At 48.3% G+C, this 24,540-nt stretch overlaps 1 protein-coding gene across 1 annotated transcript; it reads right to left on the reverse strand.

Annotated features, from left to right (window-relative positions):
- Positions 1–519: 519 nt before the first annotated feature.
- Positions 520–23,749, reverse strand: AMDHD2 (amidohydrolase domain containing 2). The gene is made up of 14 exons (XM_044979888.1): positions 23,631–23,749; positions 22,549–22,667; positions 21,774–21,832; positions 20,794–20,898; positions 19,961–20,097; positions 18,006–18,145; positions 17,322–17,376; positions 16,062–16,274; positions 9,850–9,938; positions 9,216–9,360; positions 7,935–8,042; positions 7,144–7,212; positions 2,857–2,958; positions 520–2,440 (listed from the first exon to the last, which is right to left on the reverse strand). Exons 4-14 carry the CDS (start codon positions 20,877–20,879, stop codon positions 2,352–2,354), a joined length of 1,233 nt encoding a protein of 410 aa, XP_044835823.1. The 5' UTR covers positions 20,880–20,898; positions 21,774–21,832; positions 22,549–22,667; positions 23,631–23,749; the 3' UTR covers positions 520–2,351.
- Between the last annotated feature and the right edge of the window lie 791 nt (positions 23,750–24,540).

Here is a 24,540-nt window from a genome sequence, read left to right on the forward strand (position 1 = left end):
CTTGTAGTGTGGGGCCCAAAACTGGACACAGTACTCCAAATGAGGCCTCACCAGTGCTGAGTAGAGGGGGATGATCACATCCCTTGATCTGCTGGAAATGCCCCTACTTATACAACCCAAAATGCCATTAGCCTTCTTGGCAACAAGGGCACACTGTTGACTCATATTCAGCTTTTCGTCCACCGTAACCCCTAGGTCCTTTTCTGCAGAACTGCTACCCAGCCATTCGGTCCCTAGTCTGTAGCAGTGCATGGGATTCTTCCGTCCTAAGTGCAGGACTCTGCACTTGTCCTTGTTGAACCTCATCCTATTTCTTTTGGCCCAATCCTCTAATTTGTCTAGGTCCCTCTGTATCCTATCCCTACCCTCCAGCGTATCAACCACTCTGTGTATGTACATGAAAGGGTGGGCATGGGGGAGTTTTAATCATACGTGCATATACTATCGTTAATCCTCTGCAATGGATAACTGATCCATTTCATTCTTAAAGTCAGACTATATTTATACCATCTTTTGAGCACTTAAATCTATAACATTTATTCAATTAAAAAAAATAAGTAAAACATTCTCAAAATTAAGGTCTATCAAACTTTTTTTGTCCTGAAATTTCCTCCATTTTTATCCAGAGGCTCCATGGCCATCAGAAGTGCCACTGGTGAGATGTGGAACCCCAGAGTGCTGCACATGCTAGCACAACATTTGACATCTTCAAATGTTGCAGTCTGGGAGGGCAGAGTATCTGCTCATCTAGGCAGCAGATGTTAGAAATTCTGAGGAGACCAGTGATGCCAGCAGGGGTTACAACTACAATGAGGGCTCAGTCAGATGTTGTTTCCAGTGAACTTATAAAAAGATATCGTAAGGAAGATCAAACCTAACTGAAACCTACCAGATTTAAGGTTTCTTTATGAACGCCAAACTTGCTAAGATTCACCACAGTTTAAGTCCTATCATTGTCTGATTGACCTGAAGTATCTCAGACATGGTCTCCTCTACCTATGAGGGGGCATTTCAGACATATTTTCTTGGTGGTAAATTCAGAATCAAGATCAGGATTAGAATGGAAACTCTCTCAGCCTTCTATAGAGTCAGAAAGCTGACACATCAAGTGAAGATAATTATGAGAATGAGTAGATAAGCAATCATCTAATCCCATGCAGTGCTTCTATTGAGGATATAAACCCAGAGAGAACCCCGCACCTCAAGATGGAATGGAGTCCAGTTACATCACTGCCATTTTGGATACATTCTCTACAGCAAAAGCATTTCACCTCATCACTGACACACAGAAACTAACAGACCAGCAAGCTGTGCAGAGTCCTCGGGAAGCTCTCCAACCATATTAGTTTAATACAGATGGGAATATATACTAGAGCCTGTAAGACCCACTTTGCATGTGTATATAATTCAAGAATAACATTGCTTTCTGTTGCAGAATGAAGTCCATGCACCCAGCAGACAAAATCACTGCCCACGCAGCAAGATGCCATGAGGAACCAGCAGCTCCTGCTTTTCATGGGTTTGTACACAGCCCTGAGGATTCAGCCCAGGAGGAAAGTTGGTGGTTAGGGTCTCATCCCAGGGAGCAATACAAGGCACTAGGGCTGCCACGGCCTGAGCGAGGTGGTGAGTACTCTGCTTCAGGGTACAGGACATAAAAGGTGCGACATGAACTTATGGCCTCTGGCTGACAGTGCCAGGTAGAGACATCGCCCCCTCCCCAGGCTCCCAGCCAGATTGCAGGCTGTCAGCAGAGCTGCTTCAAGGCCACTGGGATTTCTCTAGAAAATGACAGATGAACATTGGGAAGTCGACACTCTGGCATTAGGAGGCCCTATGGTGAGAGACAAAGGGCACAGCCAGAGGCCTATTCTGGGAAGTGAAGTTAATGTTGTGTGTGTGCTGTGATATGCACATAGGCCCATGTGGGCACATATCGACACAGAACAGCACATGGAGCAGCTTCCCTTTCCTCAACAGCAGGGCTCAAATCCAGTGCTCAAGAGAGAGAACAGAGACAGACAGGCACCTCATCCTTCAGGTGGCTCCATCGTAGAGTGATCCCAGCAGCAGAACTCCACCCACTCTTTTACCTCTTTTCTAGCGGAGAGCTGACAAACTCATTGCAGGCAGGTCTGGCAACTGAAAGCAAGAGCTTCTCTGGAACACTCAGTTCTTTGGTACTTTCAAGGGTGACTCAGGAGGAAGAAACACCAAGGTCTTAAAAAAGCATTCTTTGAGAGGGAGAGGACAATGCGGCTGCCAGCGACCACTGAGCATGGCGTTTGGGGGAGCTGGTAGTTGGCACCAGGGTTGTGGGAGTGCTGCCAGTCCCAGGTGAGTCTCTGGTTTCATATAGTGAAGGTGTCCTGACTCCAGACCTGTTCACCTGCGATGTACGTGGCTCGCACCCGTAAGCTGTTGTCCAGCAGCAGGAAATCTGCAGCAGACAGAAGAGAGAGGAAGCAGGAATCAGAGGCAGCAGGAGGGGTGCTTGATCTGTTGGGATTGCCAGGGGAAAGGACTGTAAGAGTTACATTTCCTGCTGATGGAGGAGACATTCCAATACCCATGGAGACTGCAGAGGATTTCCAGTAAGGCACATACCCCAAACGGTGGTAGAACTGGCCCTACCCAGGCTGTATCAGTAGGAGGTGCTGTAGGAAATGGTGTAGCAGCCCCAATGGTGAGGGAGCTCATAGGTATGTCAGCCTCAGCTCCTTCTAGGAGCCACCCACATGGGGAATGGTGATGGTGGGCTGGGGAGCTCACTGCTACTCCAGCCCTAGCCTCAGCCACCAGACGACACTGTGGAGAATGGTGAAGTGGTGCATCAACCTGCCATCATGCTGATACCTGCATCGTTGTCATAGTTCAGGGTCCCCTTTCGGTGCTCAATTCCCAGGAGCTGGGCAGGATGGAGGGATGCTGCCTCCAAGGCTGTCTCCACAGTGCATCCTTTGGGGAAGAACAGCACCTTGTTAGGGCAGTTAACAGACATCCTCTTTCAGGACCTCTTCGCTGCTTCCCACACCAGGCAGCCCTTCAGACAAGGCAAGGCTGCTGGAGCAAGGTGCCAGCTGAATCAGGGTCCTGCCAAGATAATGACAGCCATCTCTGTGGGAAATGGAACAGCAGGGGGCTGCTGGCTGCTAGACAGCCACATGCTGAAATCAGACATGCTGGGTCTTCTGTGACTTCTGGGCCCATAACATTTACCCCCGTGGGAAGATGAAATGTACAAAGCATGTGAAAGCTCTTATATAAGACAACATGCTAACCAACAATTTTTGCCTACCTGGAAATTAACCATGAACAATAGGTTAAGTTGCCAATAAATCATAGAATCATAGAATCTCAGGGTTGGAAGGGACCTCAGGAGGTCATCTAGTCAAAGCAGGACCAAACCCAACTAAATCATCCCAGCCAGGGCTTTGTCAATCCTGACCTTAAAAACCTTTAAGGAAGGAGATTCCACCACCTCCCTAGGTAACCCATTCCAGTTCTTCACCAGCCTACTAGTGAAAAAGTTTTTCCTAATGTCCAACCTAAACCTTCCCCTCTGCAACTTGAGACCATTACTCCTTGTTCTGTCATCTGGTACCACTGAGAACAGTCTAGATCCATCCTCTTTGGAACCCCCTTTCAGGTAGTTGAAAGCAGCTATCAAATCACCCCTCATTCTTCTCTTCTGCAGACTGAACAATCTCAGTTCCCTCAGCCTCTCCTCATAAGTCATGTGCTCCAGCCCCCTAATCATTTTTGTTGCCCTCCGCTGGACTCTCTCCAATTTATCCACATCCTTCTTGTAGTGTGGGGCCCAAAACTGGACACAGTACTCCAGATGAGGCTTCACCAGTGCTGAATAGAGGGGAATGATCACGTCCCTCGATCTGCTGGAAATGCCCCTACTTATACAACCCAAAATGCCATTAGCCTTCTTGGCAACAAGGGCACACCGTTGACTCATATTCAGCTTTTCGTCCACCGTAACCCCTAGGTCCTTTTCTGCAGAACTGCTTCCTAGCCATTCGGTCCCTAGTCTGTAGCAGTGCATGGGATTCTTCCGTCCTAAGTGCAGGACTCTGCACTTGTCCTTGTTGATGATTATAAACAAGTGCAAAAGAACCAGACAAAGAAGCTAGGTTAGTCCAAACATAAGGAGACCTGATGGTATGATTCAAGGACTGTGTTGAAATCATCCTTGGTAAAAACAGAAGATGTGGGACCAGAAGTTAATGGACCAAAATTGGTGTGAGGGATATTGGGTCTAATTGGTAGAGAAAATAATGTGAGGGGATGAACTATGCCACCAACATTTCCCCTTTTGGGATTTCCTTTAAAGGAAAATAGACTCTCTCCCCCACCCCACCTTGTCATAGAATATCAGGGTTGGAAGGGACCTCCTCTAGTCCAACCCCCTACTCAAAGCAGGACCAATCCCCAATTTTTGCCCCAGATCCCTAAATGGCACCCTCAAATATTGAACTCTCAACCCTGGGTTCAGCAGGCCAATGCTCAAACCACTGAGCTGCCCTCCCTGATAGAAGGAGCAGACCAGACTGAAATACTTTCTTCCAGGCAGAATGCCAGCTGGCCTTGCTCTCAATTAAGGAACTTGATTTTCAGAACTCTCAGGTGAAAATAATCACAGCATTATGACACCCAGTCCTCAGTCCATCAATGGAGATACCTGATTGCCAGCACCACAGAGATGCACAAGATCCTGTTTTGTCTCCCTTCCTTTCATGTTGTTCCCCACACCATCCCTCCTCCTGTCCTATTCTTATTCTCTTGTCTTTCTATCATCCTGAAATCAGCTGCACTGCATCAGCACAGCGAGATGAGCTGACCACAGTCTTGCCCCATCTAAGAAGAAAAGACCCAAGCAGATGACATCCCTGACTGGAAAGTGAACCAGGGTCCAAGCAACAGGGGCTGTGGTCAACCTGCCAGCCAAAGCATCCATTTGAGACTGACCAGCCATCCAGGATTCCAAAGACATCAACAAAAGCCGTTGTGATGTTGCACTCCATATGATTTTATGGAAATAAGCTGATGAGTGTAAATATAATGTAACTGGAATATGCTTTATGCAAAAGGTCTCTTGTAAGGTATCATTATAAAGCTTATAATCTACTGCGCGTGTTCATCCTGCTTGTATGTATGTATCATTGTTCTTGTATCTAAAACTAGAAATATGAACTTAACTCTGAGGTCCTATTGTAATTATGCAAAGTGTGGGCCATTAATGGTGGTTTAGAATCTTGATGGCGCCCATTGACTAGGACAATTGGCTGTAGATGGTTTATTTTCCTGCAAGCCTTCTTGTGGACATGGGGGCCAGCCTGTGGGTAATGAAGAATGAGGTCTTACAGTGACATGTGACCATGTCACCTGATACTGGAATCCATCTTAAACCTCGTGCTTTTCCATTTAGAAGGAGGGATGGGATTGGGAACCCAGAGAGACAAAGGATTCCTGCCTTAGGCCAAAGCTATAAAAGGGGGTGGAACAGAACAAAGGGGGCTAGTGTCATGAGAAATCCCCCAACTACCACCTGAGCTGGAACAAGGACTGTACCAGAGGAAAGGATTGGGCCCAGACTAGGAAAGAGTCCAGTCTGTGAAAGAAGCTCACTGGAACATCTCTGAGGTAAGATTTTATCTATAATCAGTTTCTTAATGCATTAGGCTTAAACTTGCATGTTTTGTTTTATTTTGCTTGGTAACTTACTTTGTTCTGTCTATTATTACTTGGAACCACTTCAATCCTACTTTTTATGCTTAATAAAATCACGTTTGCTTATTAATTAACCCAGAGTAAGCAATTAATACCAGGGGGAGCAAACAGCTAAGCTCTCTATCAGTGTTATAGAGGGCAGACAATTTATGAGTTTACCCTGTATGAGCTTTATACAGAGTAAAACAGATTTATTTGGGGCTTGGATCCCACTGGGAGCTGGGTGTCCGGGTGCTAGAGACAGGAGCACTTCTTAAGCCATTTTCAGTTAAGTCTGCAGCTTTGGGGTGTGTGATTCTGACCCTGGGTCTGTGCTGGAGCAGACTGGGGTGCCCAAACTGGCAGAGAAAATGGGCTCAGAGGTAGTCTCAGAACATTAGGTGACAGTCCCAAGGGGGTCTCTGTGATCAAACCCATCACAACCATACATTCCCCACCTTTTCTGTCTTATCTCCCCTCCACCTTGTGTGGGTCTGTCAGGAGAAATGAATACCATTTTCACACCAGGACTGAATGTAAATTTAACCCTTTTCTTTTCTCAAAGAAAGGTTGTTCTGAAAATTAGACTAATATTTTTCTCCAAAAGGAGAGCAACTTTAAAGGGTTTGATTAAGCTTGTTTTGCGTAATCACTCAATTTCAGTATAAATGCTTGTTTTTATTTCGTGTTCCTGATCAATAAACATTCAGCTTTAGAATGACTGCTTTTGCGTGTTTACCAAGAAATTGAATACACCAAGGCCCCCATGAGAGACCCTGGACCTCTTTGCATCACTCATTTTATGTTGGACAGTGGAAGAGTTTAACACTTTATCTCTTCTGACCCTTGAAGTTAATATGACAGGTCCCAACACAGCCTGATAACCCCCGTCTCCACCCCACCCCACTTTTCAGGGAGCAGAGTGAACAATCATACAGAGAGATGGACACTTTCCTGAACCACTGGGGACACCAGGGACACACGTGTGAGCAACTCAGACATAGCTTGTTAATAGTTACTCTTTGATGGTGCTTGCGGGGAAAGGCCCAGAGGGGTTGCAGGAGAGGGATGAGCAGTTGCAGTGTGGCTGGAGGGAGGAATCAGAATTGTGGACAAGATTATTCACCTTTGGTCCCTTTGCACCTGTGACTACGGAGGAGCTTGCTTGTTCTCACTGCGGTAAGAGTAAAGCCTAATCTCTCCCTGGCTGGCACCCATTGTGGCTCTGCCTGCTAGCTGACCTGGGACTCCAAGAGGGCTTGGAAAGAATGCCACAGCCAGCCTTGTCTGGGGAGAGGATCTCCCTCCTATGCTCTCTGGATATGTGTAGAGACCTTTGGCCCTAGGAGAAGTGATAACAGCAAGGGGCACTGTGCTCCATCCCAGAGCCCGCAGGCAGAGCAGTAAGTGAGTTGGGCTCACCTGTGGCTTCCAGGAAGTGCCGAACACAGGAATCCATGGTTGCTACACTGCCGCTCAGGGTCTTCGTCCCTGAGCAGGAGAAAGGACAGGAAACTGAGCAGATCCACCAGCCATCTAACAGCAACAGTCCTCGTGGGGTTACAATCCTATTCCACAAGTGGAATGAGTCTGAGGGCTCTCAGCCTCGGCTCCAGAGAAGCCAGGGCAGATTTTGGCAATAGGCTGAGGTTGCAGGGGGTGTGACAGGGCAGGACTGAGGAGTATGGTTGGAAGGAGGTTCTGGACTGGAAATTACAGGTTGTTAGAGGTGCATGGCCAGCTCCTGCTCACCCCATGCCTGGCACCTCACTTTCATGGGCACCACAACCCTGGGAGAGGGTTGAGCTTTAATGGGGGAAATGAAGTAGATGCTATTGTCCCACATAGTGCGAGGATACTTCCCATAATGGCAGAGCACGTGTCTCATAGTAGTGCCCAGTGCAACTTCAGATGTGGCACCATTTGCTCATATGTCCTCCCCAGCCTTTCCCCTTACAAGGTACCACACCACCAGGGGTCAGGATTTCAATCAGCCAGCAGCAGGTGAGACACAGCCAAAGGGCACTCCCTTCTGGGCTAGGGGACAGCAGGTTGCCTCATGGCACTGCCAGCCTTTGCTAGCTCAGCACACACAGGGCTCACACCTGCTCTGCAACCAGTGGAGCCATCTGGAAGGCCCAGGGATCTGCCTTAAAACACACATGGACCTAGGTGGAGGCTGAAGGTGACCAGGCTGTGTATGGAGTGCTCACCTGCAATGTATGTGTTCAGCCCGTCCACCTCGATCACCTGCTGGCCCAGGGTGTGCCTCCCTGGGGCCAGCCCCATTCCAGCAATGGCATCTGTCACCAGCACCAGGCCTAAGGGAGACAAGGAGGGGCCACGTTAGCTCTAGCCTTCAGCCCAGTTTTGCAGGGGGTTTCTCTCCAGTTCTTCGGCAACAAGTCCCAGGCATTTCGCTCTGCTGGGAGTGGTAATGGCAGCAGTCAGGATGTCTGTGACCCAGCAAGGAGGACTCTCCTGAGAGCACTGCGCCTTCTGGGTGCAGGGCTGACTGTAGCTTAGGAAAGTGGGGAGGAGAAGAAGATGGAGAAGCGGGGAGAAGACAGATTGTTTCACAAGACAAGCACAAAGCTTTGGGCAGGTGACACAGAGGTTTGAGCTGAAGGACCAGGCTATGAGCTGGGTAATTTGGAGCCACAGGGAACGTGTAAGTGCAGCAGGGGGTGGGGAATGACACTGGACTTTACTCGTGAGGGGCCACTGACACACAGGATTCCTTTCACACAGCACTGGAGAAGGGTGCAGGGGTGCCCTGGTGCCTGAAATCCTCTGGTTATCCGCAGAACAGGTAGCGCATGGGCAGTGACAGAGCCACTCTTCACCTCCCACTGGGCTACCAATGGGCCTCCCCCAAGCTGGGAGGCCTCATCCCCAGGGCAAGAGCTTGGGACATTCTCTGGGGATCTCTCCTGAGATGGTCAACAAGGGTGCGCCCCACTCTCCATGTGCTCCCTCCAGCTCCCAAAGAATGGGTGTCTGCATAGCACACGGAGCCTGTGGGGAAAGGCTCCGTGTGCTATGCAGACACCCATTCTTTGGGAGCTGGAGGGAGCCCCGACAGCACAGGCCATACCTCAGAGAGACTCTGGGAGCCTGCTCCTCCCCACACTCCTGACCATAGAACAGCCTTTGGGCAGCTACAGCAACTGCTCACATGGAAACAATAGCAATGACTCATGGGTTTTCAGCTTCTTTTAGCAGGAACAAGGAGGAGAAACCAGCACCATGTGATCAGCAAATGATGCACAGGCCATACTTGTCTGAAACCAGTAACCTAAAGGTGAAAGCTCCCACTATCCAGAGCCAGCCAGGCCCCTGACACACATCATTCTTAAGTGGAAGTAATCCTATCTGGTACCATTTGAGAAGGATGCTGCACGTCAGCTGGGAGAAAAGCAATCCAGATGGGCACAGCATTTGGGTTCAGAGGTGCTGTGCTGTCCAGACCAAGGGGATCCCCAGTGGTTCACCTTTGGGGTGTGCTCGATGTGCAATTCTCAGAGCCGCAGGGTTGGTGTGGATCCCATCTGATATCATGCCATAGAACACCCTCCGCCTGGCAGGAATCTGGTCACTCGTCAGCAGCCCCACGATCCCAGGATCGCGATGGTGGAACTGTGCAAAGGGATGAGAAAACAGGTGTGATGCCTGCCATGAAAAAACCCACAGGCCGCCAGTGCCCTATGGATGCCCCAATTTTATAGGGACAGTCCCGATATTTGGGGCTTTGTCTTATATAGGTGCCCACCCCCGAACTGATTTTTCGCACTTGCTGTCTGGTCACCATAGTGCCCTGGCTAGGGGCTGCTGCCATGAAGGCAGCAGCTGGATGTAGTGACAATGAAGAAGCATGCATGGTGATATAACCCATACCCACTCGGGGTGGCACTTTATCCCCCACTAGTGGTGGCTGGCCCATGTCAAAAGTTTGATGAGCTAACAGAGCTGTGTCTTCATTTCTGGCAAAGGGGCTTGTGCGTTTAGACCCAGAGTCACTTCCCTTTGCTGACAACCCACCCAGATGCGTGGCAGAGAATAAATGTCCGTAGAGGAGAAGACAAGCCAGAGTGAGCAGGCAGGCAGTGGGCTCCCTCGGTTACTTACAGGTAACATGGCATTGAAGAGATGGGTGATAAAAGTAGCACCATGCCGGACAGCTTCCTCTGCCTGAGACAGATTAGCCACAGAATGTCCTGTGAATAAAGAGCACTAGGTGACTTCTCTTGCTATTTCCCCCTTTACTCTCTCCATTTACTCCAATAACGACCAGGGGCAAGTGTGCTCAGTCCACAAATCACTAGAAGTTTGCTGGAAATCCACCTATTATTCAATCATGCTACACTCCAGTTCTGACAGCCCCATTCAGAACCCAGCTGGAGCATGGAAGTTCCAGTGCCAGTGGTTGAGATGAATTTGGATCCCTATTGCAGTGTACCATGGCTTCCAAGGACTTCAGAAGAGAGAGACAAGGTGGGTCTTTTACTGGACCAACTTCTGTTGGTGAGAGACAAGCTTTCAAACTTACATGGAGCTCTTCTTCAGGTGCTGATAAGACCTTGGGGCTTTGTTAAAGTGATGGAATGAGCTTTTGTTTTGCCCAATGAAGATAAGAACCATAGCCCTTTCCAGGGGGCCTTGAATCCTGCTGGAGGCAGAAATTTGCCCTTCTGGATTTTTCTTTTATACAGCCTGTAGGGCAGCAAATGCTATGGCCAATTATATACGGATTTTCTGCATAAACCCTTCTTTTGCATGGTTCATCAATTTCAGCCCAAAGAGAAACAACTCAGGGGAGGGGTTAAGTTTTTCTATCCTTGATCTCAGCACCAAAAGGGAGCTTGTGAGGAGAACATGAGAAAAATACAGTCAGTGCTAAATTATCAGAGTGTGTGTGGGGTGGGGGGAGGGGAAGGAAGGGGGAGTGGGGAGTTCTCTGCACACATGGCTTCCACTTTAAAAAAAATGAACTGTGCTAAATTTTCCAGAGATTAGTGATGCCTCCATTTTTGGGTGTGTAACTTGAAACACAGTAAGAGGCCCTAGTTTTCAGAGGGCAGGTATTCTGCACTTTCTAGAAAGCAGTCCCATTTAAGGTGGCTACAGCTGGACACTTAAGCCTTTTTGTGCAAGGAGAATTCAAACAGGTTAACTTTAGAAGTTGAACCTTTGCATGTGGTTGGCCCTCACTGAGATCTTAGCTAAGTTTAAGACAAGTAAAGGTCAGGATCATATTCTGCCCTTAAATACAGATGGCCCACCCACCTCACTCCTACATCTTGCTGGAGTCAGAGTTGCTCACTCTTATCAAAGTGGAATTTGGTCCTTATTTACAAGCACTCTGAAAAACTAAGACACGCACACCATCAGATATGCCCACCCAGTTTAGAGCCATGTTACACAGATGACCTTTTGTGCTTCTGTTTCACTGCAGGGCTCCAGAGCTCTGAAGAACATTGACTCTACACAGTTGTGGACATGAGGAGTGGAAGCAGAAAGGTTTTCCTTTGAGGTTGGAAAAAGACACAGAGGGAAATCCAATGCAGATAGCTTGCACTAATGCATCATTACGGTTACTATGCAGCTAATAGACTTAAGGTGAGAAGGAACCATTATGATCATCTAGTCTAACCTCCTACACAATGCAGGCTACAGAATCTCACCCACCCACTCCTGTAACAAACCCCAACCCATGTATGAGTTATTAAAGTCCTCAAATCGTGGTTTAAAGACCTCAAGGTGCAGAGAATCCTCCAGCAAGTGACCCCGTGCCCCATGCTGCAGAGGAAGGCTAAAAACCTCCAGGGCCTCTGCTAATCTTCCCTGGAGGAAAATTCCTTCCCGACCCCAAATATGGCGATCAGTTAAACCCTGAGCATGTGGGCAAGACTCACCAGTGAGCAACCAGAAAAGAATTCTCTGTAGTAACTCAGATCCCATCTAACAACCCATCGGGCATATTTATCTGTTAATAATCAAAGATCAATTGATAGCCTAATTTTGGCAATCCCATCATACCATCTGTCATAAACAGATAGTTAAGGGTTAAAGTCTGTTTTACCTGTAAAGGGTTAACATGTAGTACCTGGTGACCACCTGACCAGAGGACCAATCAGAGATAAGATTTTTTCAAATCTCTGTGGAGGGAAGCCTTTGTCTGTGTGAGAACTGTTCTTGAATCTAACAGAGGACAGTCATGTCTCCAAGTTCTCCTGGAGTAGTTTCTACTAATTAATAGTGAGTATTAATTAGAAAGGCGAATTAGTCTTATGATTTGATTTCTATATTGGCAATTGTGTGTTTGCTAAAGGAAATGCTTTATTCCTGTTTGCTGATATTGCTTTTACTGAGAAAAGGGGGAGAGGGGATTCTCTCCAGAGATCGATAAGGTTATACCCTATGAGTGCCCAGCTTGGATTCATAGAGATTCTGTATTTTCTTTTGTTCTCTTAATAAATTCTTTTCTTTTCTTTGGACTTGGTTAATTCCTTCCCTTGGGGAAATTCAGGGGAAGGGGAGGGGGAAGTGGGCTGCTTCCCTGTGTGTGTGAGATTCAAGGAGTTGAATCAGGGGGGAGGGGGAAGGTTCCTCCTCTGTGAATTGATCTGTGTTCCCAAGGGGGGAAACAGGGGTGTCCCGGCCCACGGAATTGACCGGGTGGTGGCAGCCGAAGGGAAGACCTACCCTAGGATTTTGGGGTGGGGGAAGACATGCGGGTCCTCACTTTGAAACCGCCCAGTTTCAAGTGAGGGTAGACTCTGACACCATCCCTTCCATAAACTTATCAAGCTTAGTCTTGAAGCCAGATATGTCTTTTGCCCCCACTACTCCCCTTGGAAGGCTGTTCCAGAACTTCAGTCCTCTGATGGTTAGAAACCTTCGTCTAATTTCAAGTCTAAACTTCCTAATGTCCAGTTTATATCCATTTGTTCTTGTGTCCACGTTGGTACTAAGCTTAAATAATTCCTCTCCCTCCCTGATATTTATCCTTCTGATATATTTATAAAGAGCAATCATATCTCCCCTCAGCCTTCTTTTGGTTAGGCTTAACAAGCCAAGCTCTTTGAGTCTCCTTTCATAAGACAGGTTTTCCAATCCTCGGATCATCCTAGTAGCCCTTCTCTGAACCTGTTCCAGTTTGAATTCATCCTTCTTAAAGATGGGAGACCACAACTGCACACAGTATTCCAGATGAGGTCTCACCAGTGCCTTGTATAATGGTACTAACACCTCCTTATCTCTACTGGAAATACCACGCCTGATGCATCCCAAGACCACATTAGCTTTTTTCACAGCCATATCACATTGGCGGCTCATAGTCATCCTGTGATCAACCAATACTTCAAGGTCCTTCTCCTCTGTTACTTCCAACTGATGCCTCCCCAGCTTATAACAATAGTTCTTGTTATTAATCCCTAAATGCATGACCTTGCACTTTTCACTATTAAATTTCATCCTATTACTATTACTCCAGTTTACAAGGTCATCCAGATCTTCCTGTATGATATCCCAGTCCTTCTCTGTTAGCAATACCTCCCAGCTTTGTGTCATCTGCAAACTTTATTAGCACATTCCCACTTTTTGTGCCAAGGTCAGTAATAAAAAGATTGAATAAGATTGGTCCCAAAAATCGATCCCTGAGGAACTCCACTAGTAACCTCCTTCCAGCCTGACAGTTCTCCTTTCAGTATGACCCGTTGTAGTCTCCCCTTTAACCAGTTCCTTATCCACCTTTCAATTTTCATATTGATCCCCATCTTTTCCAATTTAATTAATAATTCCCCATGTGGAACCGTATCAAATGCCTTACTGAAATCGAGGTAAATTAGATCCACTGCGTTTCCTTTGTCTAAAAAAATCTGTTACCTTCTCAAAGAAGGAGATCAGGTTGGATTGGCACAATCTACCTTTTGTAAAACCATGTTGTATTTTGTCCCAATTACCATTGACCTCAATGTCCTTAACTACTACTTCAAATTTTTTTCTAAGATATTGCATACTACGGATATCAAACTAACAGGCCTATAGTTACTCGGATCACTCCCCCACTCCCTTAAAAACAGGAACTATGTTAGCAATTCTCCAGTCATATGGTATAACCCCTGAGTTTACTGATTCATTAAAAATTCTTGCTAATGGGCTTGCAATTTCATGTGCCAGTTCCTTTAATATTCTTGGATGAAGATTATCTGGGCCCCCTGATTTTGTCCCATTAAGCTGTTTGAGTTTGGCTTCCACCTCGGATGTGGTAATATCTACCTCCATAGCCTCATTCCCATTTGTCATCCTACCATTATCCTTAAGCTCCTCATTAAAGGCTGAGGGAAAGTATTTGTTTAGATATTGGACCATGCCTAGATTATCCTTAACCTCCACTCCATCCTCAGTGTTTAGCGGTCCCACTTCTTCTTTCTTTGTTTTCTTCTTATTTATAAGGCTATAGAACCTTTTACTATTGGTTTTAATTCCCTTTGCAAGGTCCAACTCTACATGGCTTTTGGCCTTTCTCACTTTATCCCTACATGTTCTGATCTCAATAAGGCAGCTTTCCTTACTAATCCCTCCCATCTTTCACTCCTTGTAGGCTTTCTGCTTTTTCTTAATCACCCCTCTGAGATGCTTGCTCATCCAGCTTGGTCTACAACTCCTGCCTATGAATTTTTTCTCCTTTCTTGGGATGCAGGCTTCTGATAGTTTCTGCAACTTTGACTTGAAGTAATTCCATGCTTCCTCCTCTTTTAGATCCACAAGTTCTTCAGTCCAATCCACTTCCCTAACTAATGTCCTTAATTCTTTAAAGTTAGCCCTTTTGAAATAAAAAACCCTAGTCCCAGATCTATTTTTGTTTATCCTTCCATCTAGTTTGAACTGCATTAGCTCATGATCACTCGAATCAAGGTTGTCCCCTACAACCATTTCTTCTATGAGGTCCTCACTACTCACCAAAACCAAATCTAAAATCGCATCCCCTCTTGTTGGTTCTTCATCTACTTGGTGAAGGAATCCATCAGCTATCGCATCCAGAAAAATCTGAACCCTATTATTATTACTAGCACTTGTCCTCCAGTCTATATCTGGGAAGTTAAAGTCTCCCATGATCACACAATTCCCATTAGTGTTTACTTCATTAAAACATTAAAGAGGTCCATATCCAAATCGGATTCCAGTGGTCTGTAGCACACCCCAAGCACTATCTCAGGGGAGGCTCTAGTAGCTTTCTTTCCCAATGTGATTTTTGCCCAGACAGACTCTGGCTTATCCGTTCCATCCTTTCTTATTTCTTTACACTCTACCTCATCATTGATATACAATGCTACTCCACCACCTTTGCCTTTATTTCTGTCTTTCCTAAACAGCACATACTCTTCAATACCTGTACTCCAGTCATGACTACTATTCCACCATGTTTCTGTTATCCCTATACTATCCGGTTTCACTTCCTGCACCAGTAGCTCTAGTTCCTCCATTTTGTTACCTAGGCTCCTCGCATTAGTGTAGAAACATCTTAATTTTTGCTGTTTGGCTTCACTGACATTCTTTACCCGATTAGGAACAGATATTCTACCACCAGTATCAACTATTAGACTGGTACCTACACTACCCTTCCTCCTAATGTCCATTCTCCTACCCATGGCTGTATCCTTTCTTACTTTGTTTTCTTCCCTCTCAATGTTACATTCTGGCATGCAGATTACCTGGACATCTCCCAACCATGTGCCCCAGATTCCTAGTTTAAAGCTCTCTGAATCAGTTATGCCAGCCTCCATCCTAGAAATCTATTTCCCTCCTTACTCAGGTGAAGTCCATCCCGCGAGAACAGTCCTCTGTCCATGAATGCTTCCCAGTGGCCATACATCCCAAAGCCCTCTTTATAGCACCACTGCCTGAGCCATCTGTTGATCGCCATAATCTTGTCACACCTTTGTTGCCCTTCTCTAGGAACAGGCAGAATCCCACTGAAGATCATCTAAGCCTCGATTTCCTTAAGCGTCTTCCCCAGTTTGGCATAGTCTCCCTTGATACGTTCCAGCGAGAATCTAGCTGTATCATTCGTTCCCACATGAAGGACAATCAGTTGTTAGGGTTCTCGTAGCCATGTTGGCTTGAACACACTGCATGCACTCTGCACTACAGACAGTGGCCTGATTTGCTAGAGTAACTCCATTAACCTCAATGCACCAGCACTGGCATGAGACCAGTGTGACAGAACAGAAGATCAGGCCCAGGGTGAGCAATGTGAGCAAACAGAGTGGACCTTTAAGGGATTACCCAGACCCACCCACATAGCCTACCAGGCCCTAGCCAGCAGACACCCTTACCCAGCGAGACACAGATGCCCCGTCTGGTGAGTTCCTGGATCACCTCACTGCTCCTCTTCATTTCAGGGGCCAGGGTGACGATCCGGACACAGTCCAGGTGCCTGTAGGTGGCAAGCAGGTCTTGGAAAGCTCCCGACTCAAAGGTGCTGAGGTAGTGCTCTGGGTGCGCCCCCTTCTTCTCCTTGCTTATGAAAGGCCCCTCCAGATGGGCCCCTGCCCACCAGGGAGAGAAAAAATACCCACAACTGTTTCCCTTTCTTACCCCAAGGGTAAGGACACCGGCCGCCCCACCTCAGCCCAGCCAATCCCCTCTCCTGGCCAGCCCCACCCTGCAATTTGCCAATCCCCCTCCCCCTCAAGCTGGCTCTGAGAATGAAAAAACAGACGGCTGCAGAGAAAGTCAAGGCTTCTTCATATCTCCCTGTAGGTTGACTAGACAGCAAGTGTGAAAAATCGGGATGGGGTTGGGGGGGTAATAGGAGCCTATATAAGAAAAAGATCCCAAAATCGGGACTGTCCCATTAAATCGGGACATCTGGTCACCCTATCGCCCTGTAACTGTTATCCTGCTCTATCCCCCGCCCCAGACTCCTTCCCCTCACCATCCCACTCTGGCTTTCCTTGACCTCACCAGCTGCTGGCACCTATAATCTTTATTGCCCTAGCCCACACTTCCCCACAGCCCCTTCCTACTGCCTGTTTCCCACTCTCCTCGCCTCAACGAGCTTGCCTAAAATGCCAGCAGCTCAGTTTTAAAGACCAAAGCAAGGTCCCCAAGGTGCAGCCTTCCCCGAGGTGCCTCACCCCCAGTTTTCAGGCAGAGATCTCCCCACTCCTCAGAATGATGGAGGCCCTTGGGCTGCTCTCGTCAGCATGGCATGAGAGATGGCATTGTTGCCAGCATGGGCAGTCTGCCCACTCACAGTGACCCACTGCCACACACTGCCCAATTCCAGCAGGGCCGACATGTTGGACGCAGAGCCCAGCAGAGAGGAGTGCAGTAGCAAGTGCCATGGGGTGGAGCTGCAGAAGGAACATGGCAGCCAGCATACGGAGATCTCTGGGAGTCATGGCCAGGCTGCACCTGGCCTTGCACAAAGTACAAATCTCCACCTCACCCCCACTTCCCTATGGCACAACATTCCCAGCCACAGTGAATGCTTTCCACAGCAGCTGCTTCTCCTTCCTCCACAGAGGAGCGAGTCCCCACACAGCAGAAAGGAGAGGGGACAAGAGGACAGGACCTTGCTGTTCACTTACCCAGGATACCAGCTCCATGAGGCCCTCCATTTCTTACGCTGATCTGAGGAAGAACCTAGAAGTATGGGGATGTGTTAGAAGCCTCACGGACACGGTACCCAGTCTGCCTATGAGCGCCAAAGGGAACTATTTCACCCACTCAACCCCAGGGCAGCGAGAGGTAACTACCCCTGCTGGAATGGTAAAAACTGTCCCCAGGGTTAGATGTGCTTTCCTGCTGGGCATGGCCTGTGCAGCTCTCGTAGTGGTAGGGCAGACTGATGTGTTGGTCTTTAGCAGAAAGGGTTAATCTCTGCTGGAGGGGGACACTACTTCAGAACCCACCCTCTTGTGGACCCATGTACCCCAGCTCCCCAGTGCCTGGTTCTCAAAAGAACCCAAAACAGATCACTGTGTAAGACTTGCGATACACTGTGCTCTGAGAAAAAGCAGGTCTCAAGCCCTGTATTACTTGTCTCATGGGACCCTGGGAATATTGCAGCATTAGCTGCCTAAATGTGCAGAGAAGCCATCTGGGTTTAGAGCCCAGCTCTTCACACCCCCTCCCCTTCCCAACAGGCCGCTACCATCACAGAGCCCACACACTCCACTTCTGTGGTGAAGCCCCCAAGGCTTAGCTACCTGATCCAACGGTGCCATCCCCACTGCCGTGAGTGTTTTGGTGACCTGTGGGGCTCCCCTTACCTTGTGATAGACGGATGGCGGGGAGGTCACCAGGGTTGGGCAGAAGGAGGTCACGCCATGGGAGAGAATCTTCTGACTCACCAGAGAGATCCCTGATTGGACGTCATCCACGGCCAAGGAGAAATCCACCCCAAAGCCCCCTGCACCATAAAGGAAACAAGGACAGCAAGTGGTGACATGGCAATTGGGTCTAGAAACCAGGGAGGCCAGCTCCGGAGGCAGGACTGTAAATGATACCTAATATAATGTGCAACTGAAGATTAGCTGAGAGAATAAGAGGAGTGCTACAAGCAAGTGGGGTGGGGGAGGATTTTGGGTTGCACAGCAAGCCCCTATAAAAGGAGATGTGGCGTACCTGATTGCACTAGCCATCCTGGGAACTAATCCCCAAGGGCAAGCAGGCAAACTCACCAGAAGGGGCCTGACCCCTCTATTTCATTCCCCCACACTGCCCCGTACTCTTTCTTAGGTACTTACCTGGCCCCCACTCCTACAGTATATGAGCACCTCATGAGCTGTAATTCATTTAACCTTATACACGCTTGTGAAGCAGGTTAAGGCTCTGATCCCATTGAACAGAGGCACAGAGAGGCCCAAGATAATGCAAGAAATCTGTGGTGGAGCAGGGACTTAACTCATGTCTCCCAGGTCCCTGGCTAGTGCCCTAACCACTGGACCATCCTTCCTCTCTGATCCTTTATGCCATACATTGTCCTTCAGATCCCTCCTCAAAACCCAGCCAATCTCCACAATTCTCCCAATGGCAACCCACATGGCTTTGCTACCTCCTAACTTAAAACTCTAGTGTAGACATGGACTGTAACAAAAGTTATGCTGCTTTAATTAAACTGCTGCTGCCTGCCCAGACTATGTTCCCTGTGTCGGCAGAGCACATCCACACTAGCAGCTCTTGCATCGACACAGAGAGCAGTGCACTGAGGGTAGCTATCCCACTGTGTAACTGGCCACATGGTGCTTGGGAAAGGTTTGCAATGCCTCATGGGACAAGTACAGTGTCACATGATGCAGGTTTCTCAATCCTATGTTCCATGGGCATCCTACTAGATTTCAGTTGAAAAGTGACTGACAGTGTACACACGGGGGAAGGAGGGAGAGTGTGAGAGACAAAGTGTGTGGTGGGGGGGCAGGAGAGACAGTGTGTGTGTGTTAGGGAAGTGTGTGTGTGTGTGTGTTGGTGAAGAGTGTGTCTGCATGCTGTCTCTTTAAGTTCAGACAGCAGCCTGAGCAACCAATCCCGGAAGAGGTGACACACACACCCCATATCAGCCCCTGGCTCTGGGAGGGGACCCTCCTCCCCACAGCAGCAGCCCACTCTGTCTGCATGCCTATGGTTCTGGGATTCCCTCTGCATTCTCCTACAGCAGCTCTGTGAGCTCTCCAGGCTGAGGAATGTCAAAGCTTCCCAGAGCTTTGAAAGGAGAGAGACATGCCTGTAGGACAGCCAAGTTCAAAACAGTGAGCAGAGTGGTCATGACGGGCATCGTGGGATACAGGAGGAGGCCAATTATGTTGACATAATGAACGGCATCATCTACACTGGGTCTTTGCCACTTTAACTTTGCTGCAAAAAGCTTTATGCCTCTTGTTGAGGTGGTTATATTTTATTGGCAAAACAGCAGAGTTATGCACCAAAAGTAGCTTTGCAGTGTGTACACCTCCATTGTTTTGTTGGCAAAAGCTGCCATTTACCAACAAAACTGTACAGCGTAGACAAGGCCTTAAAACAGAGAGCCAGCCACAGACTGCTAAACTAGAAGCTATGGAAATCTTATCTGCTGACGCAGCTGATCTCCTAACAAAGTCCGTTTTCAGAGTCAGAGTTCAAAGGGCGGAGGGGACATGTTTGTGCTGGAACTCATTAGTCTGTTTCTAACTGGCACACATGGAGCCTGGTTCTCACTCAGATCTGCTCTAGATCAGCTGGAATGCCTTACCATTAATCTGCACATCAATGAATCCAGGGGCGATGATGCTGTCCTTACAATCCAGCTGAATATCAGCAGATCCCTTCTCATCAAAGAACAGCTTCTCTGGGTTGAGGATCTTCCCCTCTCGCACCCACAGATCCTCCCTGACAGAAGAACCATGCAGAATAAAAGATCAACCATTCCTCCCATCAGCAGGGGAGGGGCCTGGACTGCTTTCCACACTATTCAGTCCCCCTTTACCTATTAGGAAACCCAGCACATAGACCACCCCAACACGGGGACTGGCAGCTAACCCACCATGTGCTGTTATGGCAAGCATGGGCAAGAACCAAATCAGCACCAGGCACTCCTGCCCCAGGGAACTGCATGTGTCACCTCTAGGATGTTTCCCATATGCCACCCCAACATGAACAATGCCTATACAGTCTCCTTGGGAGGGCTGGCATCCTCCGAGTCCTTCCTCTCTCCCTGCAGAGGACAGACGTGGGAAGAGGATAGTGTGGATCAAATGAGCCTGGTAAGAGTCTACGCCTGTTCTGATTGTTACCTAGGTGGCAGCCTAACACATAGTTGAGGCCTCTTGGTCTCTGCTACAGGGAACAACTGCAGCTTTACAAAACAGAGGGAAGTTGGGGTATTGTCAGAACCAGCAGCCCTGTGGTTGGTGCTCTTTGCTGCCATACAAGAGATCTGCATGGGTTCAACTCCCAGGCCTGGTTTTTTCAAAGAGCAGCACTCTGAGGTCCAATATTTTCTATACCTAGCATTCCACGGCATCGGAGGAGCACATTTTTGTTATGCAGGCAGCCATCTCAGGGCAAACAGATGCATCTGCTCACCTTTGCAGCTGGTGATTCCTCAGAATCCTGCAGTTAGTGAACTGGAAGATTGGAGCATCCGAGACAGACTTATTAGACGGCATCATCGAGGCTTTGAGAAAACACCTGAAACAGGGAAGGGGAATGAATGCAGAGGATGGGATACTTTCAGTAACCCTCACAGAGGCATAGACAGAAGAATGAGAAAGGAAAGGTGGTTAGCACACAGGGCTGAGACTCTCGGGCGGGTTGGTGCAGAATGAGAGCAAGGAGGTGCTGCTTTGCAAAGCAAAAAAAAAAACCCATAGTGAGAATACAGTAGACAGAGATCAGCCAGATGGGGCAACAATCATCAGAGAGTTCGGACAGTGCCAAGCGCAGTGGGATTCTAATCTTGATTGGGGCCTGTGTGTGCTACTATGACACAAATAAATAATTGTGGGGCAAAAGTGGAGATAATGTGTTGGAGATGGAAGTAGGAAAAAAAGGGGGGAGGGAAAAGCAAGAAGAGAGACAACTTAATTTAGTGAATATTTGTGCTCTTTCATTTTACTGTACTTCCAGGACCATGATTTTCCAAGTTGCTCCAAAGACCCTTAAACCTGCATGGAGCTCTTATGAAGTCAATGAGGCTCTGGGGGGCATGGATCAGCATTCATGTCATGCTCCCCATCAGTACCAAGCCCAGGCCAGGGAAGCTAAAGATCCAACCAGTGGACCAAATTCAGTGATAAATCCTGGTCACATGCCACCTGAGGCACACTCTGCATATGCTAAGAAGAATGAGGTTCCAAGCAGTGGCTCATCCATATGGAACAGTGGGGGGGACAGTTACTCAGAGCCCTTAGGCTGCAGTTGATCACCATGCTGGATTCTAGAGATAAATATTTGGAGAAAGACAGAAAATAACCTGATCTCTGTCAAACTGCACACAAAATGCCCTGATAGGTGGGGGGTCTGATTGCTCCAGGGCTCCTTATTTATTTAGAGCATTTCCTCACCGAAAGGTTTCAGGTGTTTGCAACTCCACCAGGACCTTCACAGCTGCAGCTTGACTCCACTTGTCCAGCAGCACAGGAAGATGGAGGAGGGGAAAGGGGAGGCAATAAGAGGAGGAATCTTTAGGTCACCAACACATGTTTTGTTTCAAATGAGTCTCTGTTTAGAAGCACCCCAAATCCTAAAGCTCTGCTGACAAACAATTGATCCAGGCTAGTCTTAAAACACCCTTCAATAGTCACACCAAATTAGAGTAGTTTCTTTGGTTAAACACACACTTTCGTGGGCAAAACATGCATCATTTCAGCCAGGTAGGATTTAAAATGGCCAGTCTAGATGTCCTTAAAATAGAGTCTAATGGAAGTAGGGTGACCAGATGTCCCAATTTTATAGAGACAGTCCTGATATTTGGGGCTTTTTCTTACATGGGTGCCTATTACCCCCCACCCTCTGTCCTGATTTTTCACACTTGCATCAGGCCCGTAGCACTTCCATTTAGTGTGACCAGATAGCAAGTCCACTGAAATCAATGGGGGACTTTTCACAGGCTTCAATGACCTTCAGATCAGACCACAACAGACCTTTTATTAAGGGCTGATAGAAATAATGAAGTAAGATGCTCCAATTTAGGATTCTGTGAACAGGACATAGAAGCTGACAATGCAACCGAACTGCCCCAAACGCTATGATTTTGAAACACAACATGATACCATAGGACAGTCAAGCACAGAGAGTGAGGACAATGAATAGAAGTCACTGGATTTCTTTTCAACTAACCTCAATTCCTGGGAAGATCAATCTGAGCTCTTCAACCTTTTCAGCTTGTGAAACTGCACCTCTTGCTCAGCATCCCATACTGACTTTGGAGGAGGACTGCACTGACAGGCTGCTGGTACCTGTGGAAGAAACTGTTAAGTATAACACAGTGGAAATGAAAGCAGAGAGTCTCTGCATATCCCACTCCTTGGCAGTCAGTTAGACCACACTCCTATTGTAGTAACTGAATACATGATAGCACTACACTGCACTGAGGAAAGAATCAAAGAAATCAGCTAGCCTACCACAAACTTTACACCTGTCAGAGACTACTTATGACTAGAATTTGATACTTTCAGGCTAATGCCATTATTACTTACTATTGTATTATGGTACAGTCTAGAGGCCCTGGAAGACATCAGGGCCACATTGGGCTAGCACTGACAACACAGAATGAAAAGATAATCCTTGCCCGTTTATTCTCTCTTTCACCACTCTCCATATTTTTGGGTCTCCCAGGTACTTTCAGTGGCATTACAGCAGCTCTTCTTTTCAGAGATACGCCGCTAGGCAGATGAGAGGGATTATGCAGTCTAGCGCAAGTCTCATTACTGTTTTCCTATAGGGGGGATACCACCCCCCTCTGTATCCAGGCACTGAGAAGTAGACAGTGTCTCTGCAAAGAGCCAGCACAGTGAGAAGGCAGCAGTAGACAGAGCTGGGGGCAGGCACAGAGAGGGTACTGTGGAAGGAGCTCAGACCATGCTTCCTCGCTGGCACCCCATAGCTCTGGTAGTGTAGCCAGGAGGCAGCATTAGCAGAAAACGGGTGGGGGAGGGGGAGGAAGGTGCAGCTCAGCTGAGCTCATATCTATCTCCCGGCTCCCTAAGGCCCCGCCAGCGCAGGGCAGAGGGGGCAGGAAGCTGGAGGGGGAGAATGGGGGTCCTTAAGACAGCTTAGCCCGGGCCCCGCTTCTGTGGGTTCTTACCGGGTCCGGTTCTCCGGGCTCTAACCGGGCCGCGGGCGGGTGCACGGGGTGCGAGGCAGCTCAGCCCGCGTCCAGTCACACTACCCCCGGCGCGGGGGCAAGGTCCCCGTCTTACCCCTACGGCCTTGCCTGCTCCTGCTGCCGCAGCGGCTCCCGCAGCGCCGGTCAGGTGAGTCTGCTCAGCTGATTGGGTAGGGGTAGGAAGGCGAGGTTCCCCTGAGCACGTGATCGGCAGCGAGGGGCTGCCATGATGAGAAGGGCGAAGACAGGAGGGTAGTCAGCTGCTGCCGCCATCTTAGGGAGGTCGGTCGCGCGTAATGCCGAAGGGAGCAGATAGGGCGGGTCGTGACGGGTCGCTCGGCACCGGGAGCAGGTCTGACGGCTGGGTTATGTTTGGGGGCGGGTGGGTAGCTGGAGGCAGGTGGGTCCCTGGGGGGCGGGTAGCTGGGACAGGCTTGGGAGGGGTAGCTTGCAGGATGGGTAGCTGGAGGCAGGTTTGAGGGCAGCTTAGCGGGTGAGTTGTGAGCATATATATCACTGGGGGTGATCTGTGTGATGGGCTGCCACCAGGCAGAGCCAGAGCTCCTCAGGGGGGCTGGGCTCAGAGGGTTTTGAGGTTACAGGGGATGTGGGGGAGGGAACTTGGGTGCATTTGACCCTTTTCTGAGTTTGTGAGCTGGGGTGAGCTCTGCTGCCATGAGAGGAGGCTGGGTCACCGGTCACAATAATGCAATGTGATGAAGGTCATCAAAGTCACATAACTGAAATCAAGCTGCCAGCATGTTGTAATACAATGCTCTGCTTTTAAAAGCATCTTTATTCACTTTTCTCAGCTCAGTAGACTAGAATAGAGGCAAGCTACCTTTGCCTTTACAAATGCAGTCATGTTACCAGGATCTGGAATGGTCCCCTGCCCTCATCTCAATGCCCTTTGCAAACAGCCCCTGGTGAGGTAGGTATTTTTGTTCCATCAATATAATGATTGGCCAAAAGTCACATGATAAGTCAGTAGGCTTTAATTTTGT

Source organism: Mauremys mutica, chromosome 11, assembly GCF_020497125.1.
Source record: "Mauremys mutica isolate MM-2020 ecotype Southern chromosome 11, ASM2049712v1, whole genome shotgun sequence".
In the NCBI taxonomy this organism is placed as follows: domain Eukaryota; kingdom Metazoa; phylum Chordata; order Testudines; family Geoemydidae; genus Mauremys; species Mauremys mutica.

Bases quoted from the DNA above. Each gene is read 5' to 3' on its own strand.
- AMDHD2 (XM_044979888.1), bottom strand. From the start codon at position 20,879: ATGATGCCGTCTAATAAGTCTGTCTCGGATGCTCCAATCTTCCAGTTC. The intron at 16,275-17,321 runs GTAAGTGAACAG...CCTGGTGGGCAG, and splicing joins TCATGGAGCTGGTATCCTGG to GGGCCCATCTGGAGGGGCCT. The intron at 8,043-9,215 runs GTGAACCACTGG...TGTCTCCCTTAG, and splicing joins ACATCGAGCACACCCCAAAG to GCCTGGTGCTGGTGACAGAT.